Raw genomic sequence first — 14,285 nt, forward strand, 5'->3', positions numbered from 1 at the left:
AGCACCGGAGAACCAGCACCGGAGAACCCCAAGAACTTCACTCCAGCCTCCGGATCTGAGCTGACGGTAAGACACGTTTATGCTCCTAGAGGACACTTTAGCACACGTTTATGCTCCTAGAGGACACTTTAACACACGTTTATGCTCCTAGAGGACACTTTAACACACGTTTATGCTCCTAGAGGACACTTTAACACACGTTTATGCTCCTAGAGGACACTTTAGCACACGTTTATGCTCCTAGAGGACACTTTAACACACGTTTATGCTCCTAGAGGACACTTTAGCACACGTTTATGCTCCTAGAGGACACTTTAACACACGTTTATGCTCCTAGAGGACACTTTAGCACACGTTTATGCTCCTAGAGGACACTTTAGCACACGTTTATGCTCCTAGAGGACACTTTAACACACGTTTATGCTCCTAGAGGACACTTTAACACACGTTTAAGCTCCTAGAGGACACTTTAACACACGTTTATGCTCCTAGAGGACACTTTAGCACACGTTTATGCTCCTAGAGGGCACTTTAACACACGTTTATGCTCCTAGAGGACACTTTAACACACGTTTATGCTCCTAGAGGACACTTTAGCACACGTTTATGCTCCTAGAGGACACTTTAGCACACGTTTATGCTCCTAGAGGACACTTTAACACACGTTTATGCTCCTAGAGGACACTTTAACACACGTTTATGTTCCTAGAGGACACTTTAGCACACGTTTATGCTCCTAGAGGACACTTTAACACACGTTTATGCTCCTAGAGGACACTTTAACACACGTTTATGCTCCTAGAGGACACTTTAGCACACGTTTATGCTCCTAGAGGACACTTTAGCACACGTTTATGCTCCTAGAGGACACTTTAACACACGTTTATGCTCCTAGAGGACACTTTAGCACACGTTTATGCTCCTAGAGGACACTTTAACACACGTTTATGCTCCTAGAGGACACTTTAGCACACGTTTATGCTCCTAGAGGACACTTTAGCACACGTTTATGCTCCTAGAGGACACTTTAGCACACGTTTATGCTCCTAGAGGACACTTTAGCACACGTTTATGCTCCTAGAGGACACTTTAGCACACGTTTATGCTCCTAGAGGACACTTTAGCACACGTTTATGCTCCTAGAGGACACTTTAACACACGTTTATGCTCCTAGAGGACACTTTAACACACGTTTATGCTCCTAGAGGACACTTTAGCACACGTTTATGCTCCTAGAGGACACTTTAACACACGTTTATGCTCCTAGAGGACACTTTAGCACACGTTTATGCTCCTAGAGGACACTTTAGCACACGTTTATGCTCCTAGAGGACACTTTAACACACGTTTATGCTCCTAGAGGACACTTTAGCACACGTTTATGCTCCTAGAGGACACTTTAACACACGTTTATGCTCCTAGAGGACACTTTAACACAAATTTATGCTCCTAGAGGACACTTTAACACACGTTTATGCTCCTAGAGGACACTTTAGCACACGTTTATGCTCCTAGAGGACACTTTAACACAAATTTATGCTCCTAGAGGACACTTTAACACACGTTTATGCTCCTAGAGGACACTTTAACACACGTTTATGCTCCTAGAGGACACTTTAACACAAATTTATGCTCCTAGAGGACACTTTAACACACGTTTATGCTCCTAGAGGACACTTTAGCACACGTTTATGCTCCTAGAGGACACTTTAACACACGTTTATGCTCCTAGAGGACACTTTAACACACGTTTATGCTCCTAGAGGACACTTTAACACACGTTTATGCTCCTAGAGGACACTTTAGCACACGTTTATGCTCCTAGAGGACACTTTAGAACACGTTTATGCTCCTAGAGGACACTTTAACACACGTTTATGCTCCTAGAGGACACTTTAGCACACGTTTATGCTCCTAGAGGACACTTTAACACACGTTTATACTCCTAGAGGACACTTTAACACACGTTTATGCTCCTAGAGGACACTTTAACACACGTTTATGCTCCTAGAGGACACTTTAACACACGTTTATGCTCCTAGAGGACACTTTAACACACGTTTAGGCTCCTAGAGGACACTTTAGCACACGTTTATGCTCCTATAGGACACTTTAGCACACGTTTATGCTCCTAGAGGACACTTTAACACACGTTTATGCTCCTAGAGGACACTTTAACACACGTTTATGCTCCTAGAGGACACTTTAACACACATTTATGCTCCTAGAGGACACTTTAACACAGGTTTATGCTCCTAGAGGACACTTTAACACGTTTATGCTCCTAGAGGACACTTTAGCACACGTTTATGCTCCTAGAGGACACTTTAACACACGTTTATGCTCCTAGAGGACACTTTAGCACACATTTATTCTCCTAGAGCACACTTTAACACACGTTTATGCTCCTAGAGGACACTTTAACACACGTTTATGCTCCTAGAGGACACTTTAACACACGTTTATGCTCCTAGAGGACACTTTAGCACACGTTTATGCTCCTAGAGGACACTTTAACACAGGTTTATGCTCCTAGAGGACACTTTAACACACGTTTATGCTCCTAGAGGACACTTTAGCACACGTTTATGCTCCTAGAGGACACTTTAACACACGTTTATGCTCCTAGAGGACACTTTAGCACACGTTTATGCTCCTAGAGGACACTTTAGCACACGTTTATGCTCCTAGAGGACACTTTAACACACGTTTATGCTCCTAGAGGACACTTTAACACACGTTTATGCTCCTAGAGGACACTTTAGCACACGTTTATGCTCCTAGAGGACACTTTAACACACGTTTATGCTCCTAGAGGACACTTTAGCACACGTTTATGCTCCTAGAGGACACTTTAGCACACGTTTATGCTCCTAGAGGACACTTTAACACACGTTTATGCTCCTAGAGGACACTTTAACACACGTTTATGCTCCTAGAGGACACTTTAACACACGTTTATGCTCCTATAGGACACTTTAGCACACGTTTATGCTCCTAGAGGACACTTTAACACACGTTTATGCTCCTAGAGGACACTTTAACACACGTTTATGCTCCTAGAGGACACTTTAACACAGGTTTATGCTCCTAGAGGACACTTTAACACGTTTATGCTCCTAGAGGACACTTTAGCACACGTTTATGCTCCTAGAGGACACTTTAGCACACGTTTATGCTCCTAGAGGACACTTTAACACACGTTTATGCTCCTAGAGGACACTTTAACACACATTTATGCTCCTAGAGGACACTTTAACACACGTTTATGCTCCTAGAGGACACTTTAGCACACATTTATTCTCCTAGAGCACACTTTAACACACGTTTATGCTCCTAGAGGACACTTTAACACACGTTTATGCTCCTAGAGGACACTTTAACACACGTTTATGCTCCTAGAGGACACTTTAACACACGTTTATGCTCCTAGGACACTTTAACACACGTTTATGCTCCTAGAGGACACTTTAACACACGTTTATGCTCCTAGAGGACACTTTAACACACGTTTATGCTCCTAGAGGACACTTTAACACACGTTTATGCTCCTAGAGGACACTTTAACACACGTTTATGCTCCTAGAGGACACTTTAGCACACGTTTATGCTCCTAGAGGACACTTTAACACACGTTTATGCTCCTAGAGGACACTTTAGCACACGTTTATGCTCCTAGAGGACACTTTAACACACGTTTATGCTCCTAGAGTTCACATATTCACTCTCAAACAGTCGTGTGCTGCTGTCAAGTTGCTTCAGCAGGAAAATAGCATCAAAAACATTTTAAATGGCCAAATTTAAATGGAAGAAAGTCTCTAATTTATCTCTGACGTTGAAACAAAATGGAAATTATCGTTTATAATCTCCGTCCAATGTCCTTCTTCGTGGTCGTGTTCACGGCTTCTTCTTGCCAAAAGTTGAACCAAACCACACACGTGTAAAATCAGCTCGCGCTGTCTGATCCTGTCTTTTGGGTTGTTGTTGTTGTTGAAGTCACTCACCTGTTTGTTGTGTTTGTGAGTTTATAAACAAAACACAAATATAGAGGATCCAGACAAGAACCCTGAGGAACCCCACAACTACTTATTGGGACTGTCAGTGGGGTGATTGTGTTGCTGTGTGTCTTGTTGTGTGAAATGTGTTATTGTCAATGTGTTTACAGCTTGTTTTTGTGGATAAACGTAACCAAACCGTGCATGTTTGGCCATTTTGCATCTGTTTTTAGCCATTTTGCATCTGTTTTTAGTCATTTTGCATCTGTTTTTAGTCATTTTGCATCTGTTTTTAGCCATTTTGCATCTGTTTCTAATCATTTTGCATCTGTTTTTAGTCATTTTGCATCTGTTTTTAGTCATTTTGCATCTGTTTTTAGTCATTTTGCATCTGTTTTTACTCATTTTGCTTCTGTTTTTAGTCATTTTGCATCTGTTTTTACTCATTTTGCTTCTGTTTTTAGTCATTTTGCATCTGTTTTTAGTCATTTTGCATCTGTTTTTAGTCATTTTGCATCTGTTTTTAGCCATTTTGCATCTGTTTCTAATCATTTTGCATCTGTTTTTAGCCATTTTGCATCTGTTTTTAGCCATTTTGCATCTGTTTTTACTCATTTTGCTTCTGTTTTTAGTCATTTTGCATCTATTTTTAGTCATTTTGCATCTGTTTTTAGTCATTTTGCATCTGTTTTTAGTCATTTTGCATCTGTTTCTAATCATTTTGCATCTGTTTTTAGTCATTTTGCATCTGTTTTTAGTCATTTTGCATCTGTTTTTAGTCATTTTGCATCTGTTTTTAGTCATTTTGCATCTGTTTTTAGCCATTTTGCATCTGTTTCTAATCATTTTGCATCTGTTTTTAGCCATTTTGCATCTGTTTTTAGTCATTTTGCATCTGTTTTTAGTCATTTTGCATCTGTTTTTAGTCATTTTGCATCTGTTTTTACTCATTTTGCTTCTGTTTTTAGTCATTTTGCATCTGTTTTTACTCATTTTGCTTCTGTTTTTAGTCATTTTGCATCTTTTTTTAGCCATTCTGCTTCTGTTTTTAGTCATTTTGCATCTGTTTTTAGTCATTTTGCATCTGTTTTTAGCCATTTTGCATCTGTTTCTAATCATTTTGCATCTGTTTTTAGTCATTTTGCATCTGTTTTTAGTCATTTTGCATCTGTTTTTAGTCATTTTGCATCTGTTTTTACTCATTTTGCATCTGTTTTTAGCCATTTTGCATCTGTTTTTAGTCATTTTGCATCTGTTTTTACTCATTTTGCTTCTGTTTTTAGTCATTTTGCATCTGTTTTTAGTCATTTTGCATCTGTTTTTAGTCATTTTGCATCTGTTTTTACTCATTTTGCTTCTGTTTTTAGTCATTTTGCATCTGTTTTTAGTCATTTTGCATCTGTTTTTAGTCATTTTGCATCTGTTTTTAGCCATTTTGCATCTGTTTCTAATCATTTTGCATCTGTTTTTAGCCATTTTGCATCTGTTTTTAGCCATTTTGCATCTGTTTTTACTCATTTTGCTTCTGTTTTTAGTCATTTTGCATCTATTTTTAGTCATTTTGCATCTGTTTTTAGCCATTTTGCATCTGTTTTTACTCATTTTGCTTCTGTTTTTAGTCATTTTGCATCTATTTTTAGTCATTTTGCATCTGTTTTTAGTCATTTTGCATCTGTTTTTAGTCATTTTGCATCTGTTTCTAATCATTTTGCATCTGTTTTTAGTCATTTTGCATCTGTTTTTAGTCATTTTGCATCTGTTTTTAGTCATTTTGCATCTGTTTTTAGCCATTTTGCATCTGTTTCTAATCATTTTGCATCTGTTTTTAGCCATTTTGCATCTGTTTTTAGTCATTTTGCATCTGTTTTTAGTCATTTTGCATCTGTTTTTAGTCATTTTGCATCTGTTTTTAGTCATTTTGCATCTGTTTTTACTCATTTTGCTTCTGTTTTTAGTCATTTTGCATCTGTTTTTACTCATTTTGCTTCTGTTTTTAGTCATTTTGCATCTGTTTTTAGTCATTTTGCATCTGTTTTTAGTCATTTTGCATCTGTTTTTAGCCATTTTGCATCTGTTTCTAATCATTTTGCATCTGTTTTTAGCCATTTTGCATCTGTTTTTAGCCATTTTGCATCTGTTTTTACTCATTTTGCATCTGTTTTTAGTCATTTTGCTTCTGTTTTTAGCCATTTTGCATCTGTTTTTACTCATTTTGCATCTGTTTTTACTCATTTTGCTTCTGTTTTTAGTCATTTTGCATCTATTTTTAGTCATTTTGCATCTGTTTTTAGTCATTTTGCATCTGTTTTTAGTCATTTTGCATCTGTTTTTAGTCATTTTGCATCTGTTTTTAGTCATTTTGCATCTGTTTTTAGTCATTTTGCATCTGTTTCTAATCATTTTGCATCTGTTTTTAGTCATTTTGCATCCGTTTTTAGTCATTTTGCATCTGTTTTTAGTCATTTTGCATCTGTTTTTAGTCATTTTGCATCTTTTTTTAGCCATTCTGCTTCTGTTTTTAGCCATTTTGCATCTGTTTTTAGCCATTTTGCATCTGTTTTTAGCCATTTTGCATCTGTTTTTAGCCATTTTGCATCTGTTTTTAGCCATTTTGCATCTGTTTTTAGCCATTTTGCATCTGTTTTTACTCATTTTGCTTCTGTTTTTAGTCATTTTGCATCTATTTTTAGTCATTTTGCATCTGTTTTTAGTCATTTTGCATCTGTTTTTAGTCATTTTGCATCTGTTTCTAATCATTTTGCATCTGTTTTTAGTCATTTTGCATCTGTTTTTAGTCATTTTGCATCTGTTTTTAGTCATTTTGCATCTGTTTTTAGTCATTTTGCATCTGTTTTTAGCCATTTTGCATCTGTTTCTAATCATTTTGCATCTGTTTTTAGCCATTTTGCATCTGTTTTTAGTCATTTTGCATCTGTTTTTAGTCATTTTGCATCTGTTTTTAGTCATTTTGCATCTGTTTTTAGTCATTTTGCATCTGTTTTTACTCATTTTGCTTCTGTTTTTAGTCATTTTGCATCTGTTTTTACTCATTTTGCTTCTGTTTTTAGTCATTTTGCATCTGTTTTTAGTCATTTTGCATCTGTTTTTACTCATTTTGCTTCTGTTTTTAGTCATTTTGCATCTGTTTTTAGTCATTTTGCATCTGTTTTTAGTCATTTTGCATCTGTTTTTAGCCATTTTGCATCTGTTTCTAATCATTTTGCATCTGTTTTTAGCCATTTTGCATCTGTTTTTAGCCATTTTGCATCTGTTTTTACTCATTTTGCATCTGTTTTTAGTCATTTTGCTTCTGTTTTTAGCCATTTTGCATCTGTTTTTACTCATTTTGCATCTGTTTTTACTCATTTTGCTTCTGTTTTTAGTCATTTTGCATCTATTTTTAGTCATTTTGCATCTGTTTTTAGTCATTTTGCATCTGTTTTTAGTCATTTTGCATCTGTTTCTAATCATTTTGCATCTGTTTTTAGTCATTTTGCATCCGTTTTTAGTCATTTTGCATCTGTTTTTAGTCATTTTGCATCTGTTTTTAGTCATTTTGCATCTTTTTTTAGCCATTCTGCTTCTGTTTTTAGCCATTTTGCATCTGTTTTTAGCCATTTTGCATCTGTTTTTAGCCATTTTGCATCTGTTTTTAGCCATTTTGCATCTGTTTTTAGCCATTTTGCATCTGTTTTTAGCCATTTTGCTTCTGTTTTTAGTCATTTTGCATCTATTTGGATGGTATTTGTTGGTTTGCATCAAGTGGTTCATAAACATAACTTTGAAGGATTTATCAGCATGTAAACTGAAAATATCGAGGATCTAGAACAGAACCCTGAGGAACCCCACGGCTCGTTATTACTCTTAGATAGCATCTGTTGCTAACATGTTGGCATGAGCTACTTCAAAGGTGTCCTGCTGTGTTTCCAGGTGTGTGTGTGTGTGTGTGTGTGTGTGTGTGTGTGTGTGTGTGTGTGTGTGTGTGTGTGGGAGCGTAGGGGAGCATGGCGGTGGGCCTGCAGGTTGTGGGTCTGATTCTGGGCGTGGTGTCGTGGTGTCTGCAGTCCAGCTGCACCTCGTCTCAGGTGTGGAAGGTGAGGAGTCAGGTGGAGTCGGTCACCAGCAGCCAGTGGCAGTTTGAGGGTCTGTGGATGAGCTGCGCCGCCACGTCCATGGGCTCCGTCCAGTGCAGCAAGTTCAAGACGGTGCTGGGACTACCGGGTGAGTTACCGCACGACCAGGGGCGTGCACTCGCCTAGAGGACACTTTAGCACACGTTTATGCTCCTAGAGGACACTTTAGCACACGTTTATGCTCCTAGAGGACACTTTAACACACGTTTATGCTCCTAGAGGACACTTTAACACACGTTTATGCTCCTAGAGGACACTTTAGCACACGTTTATGCTCCTAGAGGACACTTTAACACACGTTTATGCTCCTAGAGGACACTTTAACACACGTTTATGCTCCTAGAGGACACTTTAACACACGTTTATGCTCCTAGAGGAGACTTTAGCACACGTTTATGCTCCTAGAGGACACTTTAACACACGGTTATGCTCCTAGAGGACACTTTAGCACACGTTTATGCTCCTAGAGGACACTTTAACACACGGTTATGCTCCTAGAGGACACTTTAGCACACGTTTATGCTCCTAGAGGACACTTTAGCACACGTTTATACTCCTAGAGGACACTTTAACACACGTTTATGCTCCTAGAGGACACTTTAACACACGTTTATGCTCCTAGAGGACACTTTAACACACGTTTATGCTCCTAGAGGACACTTTAACACAGGTTTTGGCTCCTAGAGGACACTTTAACACACGTTTATGCTCCTAGAGGACACTTTAACACACGTTTATGCTCCTAGAGGACACTTTAGCACACGTTTATGTTCCTAGAGGACACTTTAACACACGTTTATGCTCCTAGAGGACACTTTAACACGTTTATGCTCCTAGAGGACACTTTAACACACGTTTATGCTCCTAGAGGACACTTTAACACACGTTTATGCTCCTAGAGGACACTTTAACACACCTTTATGCTCCTAGAGGACACTTTAGCACACGTTTATGCTCCTAGAGGACACTTTAACACACGTTTATGCTCCTAGAGGACACTTTAGCACACGTTTAGGCTCCTAGAGGACACTTTAACACACGTTTATGCTCCTAGAGGACACTTTAACACGTTTATGCTCCTAGAGGACACTTTAACACACGTTTATGCTCCTAGAGGACACTTTAACACACGTTTATGCTCCTAGAGGACACTTTAACACACCTTTATGCTCCTAGAGGACACTTTAGCACACGTTTATGCTCCTAGAGGACACTTTAACACACGTTTATGCTCCTAGAGGACACTTTAACACACGTTTATGCTCCTAGAGGACACTTTAGCACACGTTTATGCTCCTAGAGGACACTTTAACACACGTTTATGCTCCTAGAGGACACTTTAACACACGTTTATGCTCCTAGAGGACACTTTAACACACGGTTATGCTCCTAGAGGACACTTTAGCACACGTTTATGCTCCTAGAGGACACTTTAACACACGGTTATGCTCCTAGAGGACACTTTAGCACACGTTTATGCTCCTAGAGGACACTTTAGCACACGTTTATACTCCTAGAGGACACTTTAACACACGTTTATGCTCCTAGAGGACACTTTAACACACGTTTATGCTCCTAGAGGACACTTTAACACACGTTTATGCTCCTAGAGGACACTTTAACACAGGTTTTGGCTCCTAGAGGACACTTTAACACACGTTTATGCTCCTAGAGGACACTTTAACACACGTTTATGCTCCTAGAGGACACTTTAGCACACGTTTATGTTCCTAGAGGACACTTTAACACACGTTTATGCTCCTAGAGGACACTTTAACACGTTTATGCTCCTAGAGGACACTTTAACACACGTTTATGCTCCTAGAGGACACTTTAACACACGTTTATGCTCCTAGAGGACACTTTAACACACCTTTATGCTCCTAGAGGACACTTTAGCACACGTTTATGCTCCTAGAGGACACTTTAACACACGTTTATGCTCCTAGAGGACACTTTAGCACACGTTTAGGCTCCTAGAGGACACTTTAACACACGTTTATGCTCCTAGAGGACACTTTAACACGTTTATGCTCCTAGAGGACACTTTAACACACGTTTATGCTCCTAGAGGACACTTTAACACACGTTTATGCTCCTAGAGGACACTTTAACACACCTTTATGCTCCTAGAGGACACTTTAGCACACGTTTATGCTCCTAGAGGACACTTTAACACACGTTTATGCTCCTAGAGGACACTTTAGCACACGTTTATGCTCCTAGAGGACACTTTAACACACGTTTATGCTCCTAGAGGACACTTTAACACACGTTTATGCTCCTAGAGGAGACTTTAGCACACGTTTATGCTCCTAGAGGACACTTTAACACACGGTTATGCTCCTAGAGGACACTTTAGCACACGTTTATGCTCCTAGAGGACACTTTAACACACGGTTATGCTCCTAGAGGACACTTTAGCACACGTTTATGCTCCTAGAGGACACTTTAGCACACGTTTATACTCCTAGAGGACACTTTAACACACGTTTATGCTCCTAGAGGACACTTTAACACACGTTTATGCTCCTAGAGGACACTTTAACACACGTTTATGCTCCTAGAGGACACTTTAACACAGGTTTTGGCTCCTAGAGGACACTTTAACACACGTTTATGCTCCTAGAGGACACTTTAACACACGTTTATGCTCCTAGAGGACACTTTAGCACACGTTTATGTTCCTAGAGGACACTTTAACACACGTTTATGCTCCTAGAGGACACTTTAACACGTTTATGCTCCTAGAGGACACTTTAACACACGTTTATGCTCCTAGAGGACACTTTAACACACGTTTATGCTCCTAGAGGACACTTTAACACACCTTTATGCTCCTAGAGGACACTTTAGCACACGTTTATGCTCCTAGAGGACACTTTAACACACGTTTATGCTCCTAGAGGACACTTTAGCACACGTTTAGGCTCCTAGAGGACACTTTAACACACGTTTATGCTCCTAGAGGACACTTTAACACGTTTATGCTCCTAGAGGACACTTTAACACACGTTTATGCTCCTAGAGGACACTTTAACACACGTTTATGCTCCTAGAGGACACTTTAACACACCTTTATGCTCCTAGAGGACACTTTAGCACACGTTTATGCTCCTAGAGGACACTTTAACACACGTTTATGCTCCTAGAGGACACTTTAGCACACGTTTATGCTCCTAGAGGACACTTTAACACACGTTGTTCAACAATTGGGTCCCATGCTCGCCACTGCATACAACCACATGGGAAGTGCAAGAATCAGGGCTTTGACTTTCACATCTAGGTGTTAACTTAAAGCTGTCGTGAACCAGACCTTAAACAGGAGTTTTGCGTCCTCTAGTCCACCTGCAGGCGTGCAGGGCTCTGATGATCCTGTCCCTGCTGGTGGGTCTGGCCTCCATCATCGTCTCTGTTCTGGGACTCAAGTGCACCAAGATCGGCAGAACCTCGGAGCACGCCAAGGACCAGATCGCTCTGAGCGGAGGCGTCCTGTTCATCCTGTCGGGTAAGTGACGCCGTGATCCCTCCTGTCAGGGCGGAGGGACGCGTCCTCATGTCTGTCTCCTCCTCAGGCGTCTTCACTCTGATCGCAGTGTCCTGGTACGCCGCCAGAGTCATCCACGACTTCTACGACCCGCTGTACGGAGGCGTCAGGTCAGTCGCTTACACCGACTCTATAATGCAGCTTTAAGTGGAGTCTCCTCCTGCTGGACATTAGAGAGAATGCAGCTTTAAGTGGACATTAGAGAGAATGCAGCTTTAAGTGGAGTCTCCTCCTGCTGGACATTAGAGAGAATGCAGCTTTAAGTGGAGTCTCCTCCTGCTGGACATTAGAGAGAATGCAGCTTTAAGTGGAGTCTCCTCCTGCTGGACATTAGAGAGAATGCAGCTTTAAGTGGAGTCTCCTCCTGCTGGACATTAGAGAGAATGCAGCTTTAAGTGGAGTCTCCTCCTGCTGGACATTAGAGAGAATGCAGCTTTAAGTGGAGTCTCCTCCTGCTGGACATTAGAGAGAATGCAGCTTTAAGTGGAGTCTCCTCCTGCTGGACATTAGAGAGAATGCAGCTTTAAGTGGAGTCTCCTCCTGCTGGACATTAGAGAGAATGCAGCTTTAAGTGGAGTCTCCTCCTGCTGGACATTAGAGAGAATGCAGCTTTAAGTGGAGTCTCCTCCTGCTGGTCATTAGAGAGAATGCAGCTTTAAGTGGACAGTAGAGCGTGTGCAGCTTTAAGTGAGTCTCTGACTGTATGTGTGTGTGTGTTGGGTCCTGCAGGTTCGAGCTGGGCACTGGTCTGTACCTGGGCTGGGGGGCCTCTGCTCTGGGGGTCCTGGGGGGGTCCCTGCTGTGCTGCTCCTGCAGGAGGTCGTCCCTCGCCCCCCCAGCTCACAGGTACATGAACACACACACACACACACACACACACACACACACACACACACACACACTCACACACACACACCTCTGTTTCAATAACTGTTACTAATGAGTTTAATCTCTTTATGTTTCTGTGACATTGATTTTAATTCATTTTTTATTTATTTAAATTAAGTTTTAGATTTATTTGCACTAATTTGTTATGTGTATATATTTAATAAAAATATAAAATTAAATGAATAAAACATTAAATATATTTATATAAGCTAAATTAATAAACAAGCTATAAGCTATAATTAGTAATTAATTAATTATTAATGCCGACATCATTTTTATTCTTATTATTGATGCATTTAATTTATTATTTATTATTATTGTTTTTATTTATGTTTTTAAAACCACATTTATTTCATTTTCCTTTTATTCAAATTCATTTTTACATTTATTTTCATTAATTTTTAATTATTTTGAATCCATTTTAATGTTTATTTATGTAATAAAAATATAAAATTAAATGAATAAAACATTAAATATATTTATATAAGCTAAATTAATAAACAAGCGAAAAACCAATCGATTTAACATCAAGATGATCAAGTCATGTTTTTATATTTTATTTATTTATGTTTTTTATTTATGTTTTTAATTGCACATTTATTTTCCTGTTATTTATTTTAATTAATATTTAAATTTATTTGCATTTATTTTAAATCCATTTCAATGTTTATACGTAAAATAAATAAAAACATAAGATCAAATTCATTTTTATGAATTTAATCATAAAAATAACAGAAATATTTATGTACGTCACATTTTATCCATTAACTAATATTTAGATGATTTTTATTTATTTTTTTATGCATTTAATGAATTATTAATTTATGTTTGCCTTTTATTTTGGCGGGTTCAGTTTTACATGAGAGATGAATAAAGACTGAATTATTATTTTTATTATTATTATTTTATTATTATTATTATTATTATTTTATTATTTTATTATTATTTTATTATTTTTATTATTTTATTAATATTATTTTATTATTATTATTTTATTTTTATTATTTTATTATTTTATTTTTATTATTTTATTATTATTATTATTATTATTATTTTATTTTATTATTATTTTATTATTATTATTATTTTATTATTTTATTATTATTATTTTATTAATATTGTTATTTTATTATTTTATTTTTATTATTTTATTATTTTATTTTTATTATTTTATTATTTTATTTTTATTATTTTATTATTTTATTTTAATTTAACGTCATAAACTGAACATTAATCCGTGTTTTGATCAAAAAACATGTTAAATGAATGTGTTTGCGTTATTTTATCGCTGACTCAGCAGAAACCGTCGTTAAACGCTGACTCGTGTGTTTGTGACGGCGTCTTCTCTCCTTCAGACACTTCTCCTACAACCTCACGGCATCGAACCGCGGACCGAACATCTACCGGGCGGCGCCTGCGTCCGACAGCAGCAGCGGCGGCGGCGCCAAAGCTTACGTCTGAGCCCGCCCACACTTCCTGTCTGCTGCTCAGGCTCGTGATGCGTTTCCTGTTTTATTGTGAAGGGGCCGTGGTTCGATTCCTGTTGATGTGTAAATAAATGTTTCCTGAATCTCTCCGAGCGTTTTTTTCCTCCGCCGCCCTCCCACTGTGCCTCCGTCACAGGTTAGAGCGCCCTACCACTGTGCGTCCGTCACAGGTTAGAGCGCCCTCCCACTGTTCCTCCATCACAGGTTAGAGCGCCCTCCCACTGTGCCTCCGTCA

At 38.7% G+C, this 14,285-nt stretch overlaps 1 protein-coding gene across 1 annotated transcript; it reads left to right on the forward strand.

The window, feature by feature from the left end:
* Positions 1-7,999: 7,999 nt before the first annotated feature.
* LOC310947350 (claudin-1-like) lies at positions 8,000-14,024 on the forward strand (the record flags this gene model as incomplete). Its single annotated transcript, XM_083914141.1, has 5 exons — positions 8,000-8,216; positions 11,472-11,636; positions 11,704-11,785; positions 12,405-12,521; positions 13,919-14,024. The coding sequence occupies 5 exons, from the start codon at positions 8,000-8,002 to the stop codon at positions 14,022-14,024; spliced, it is 687 nt and encodes a 228-aa protein (XP_083770267.1).
* Between the last annotated feature and the right edge of the window lie 261 nt (positions 14,025-14,285).

This window comes from Echiichthys vipera (assembly GCF_963691815.1).
Source record: "Echiichthys vipera genome assembly, chromosome: 5".
NCBI lineage: Eukaryota > Metazoa > Chordata > Actinopteri > Perciformes > Trachinidae > Echiichthys > Echiichthys vipera.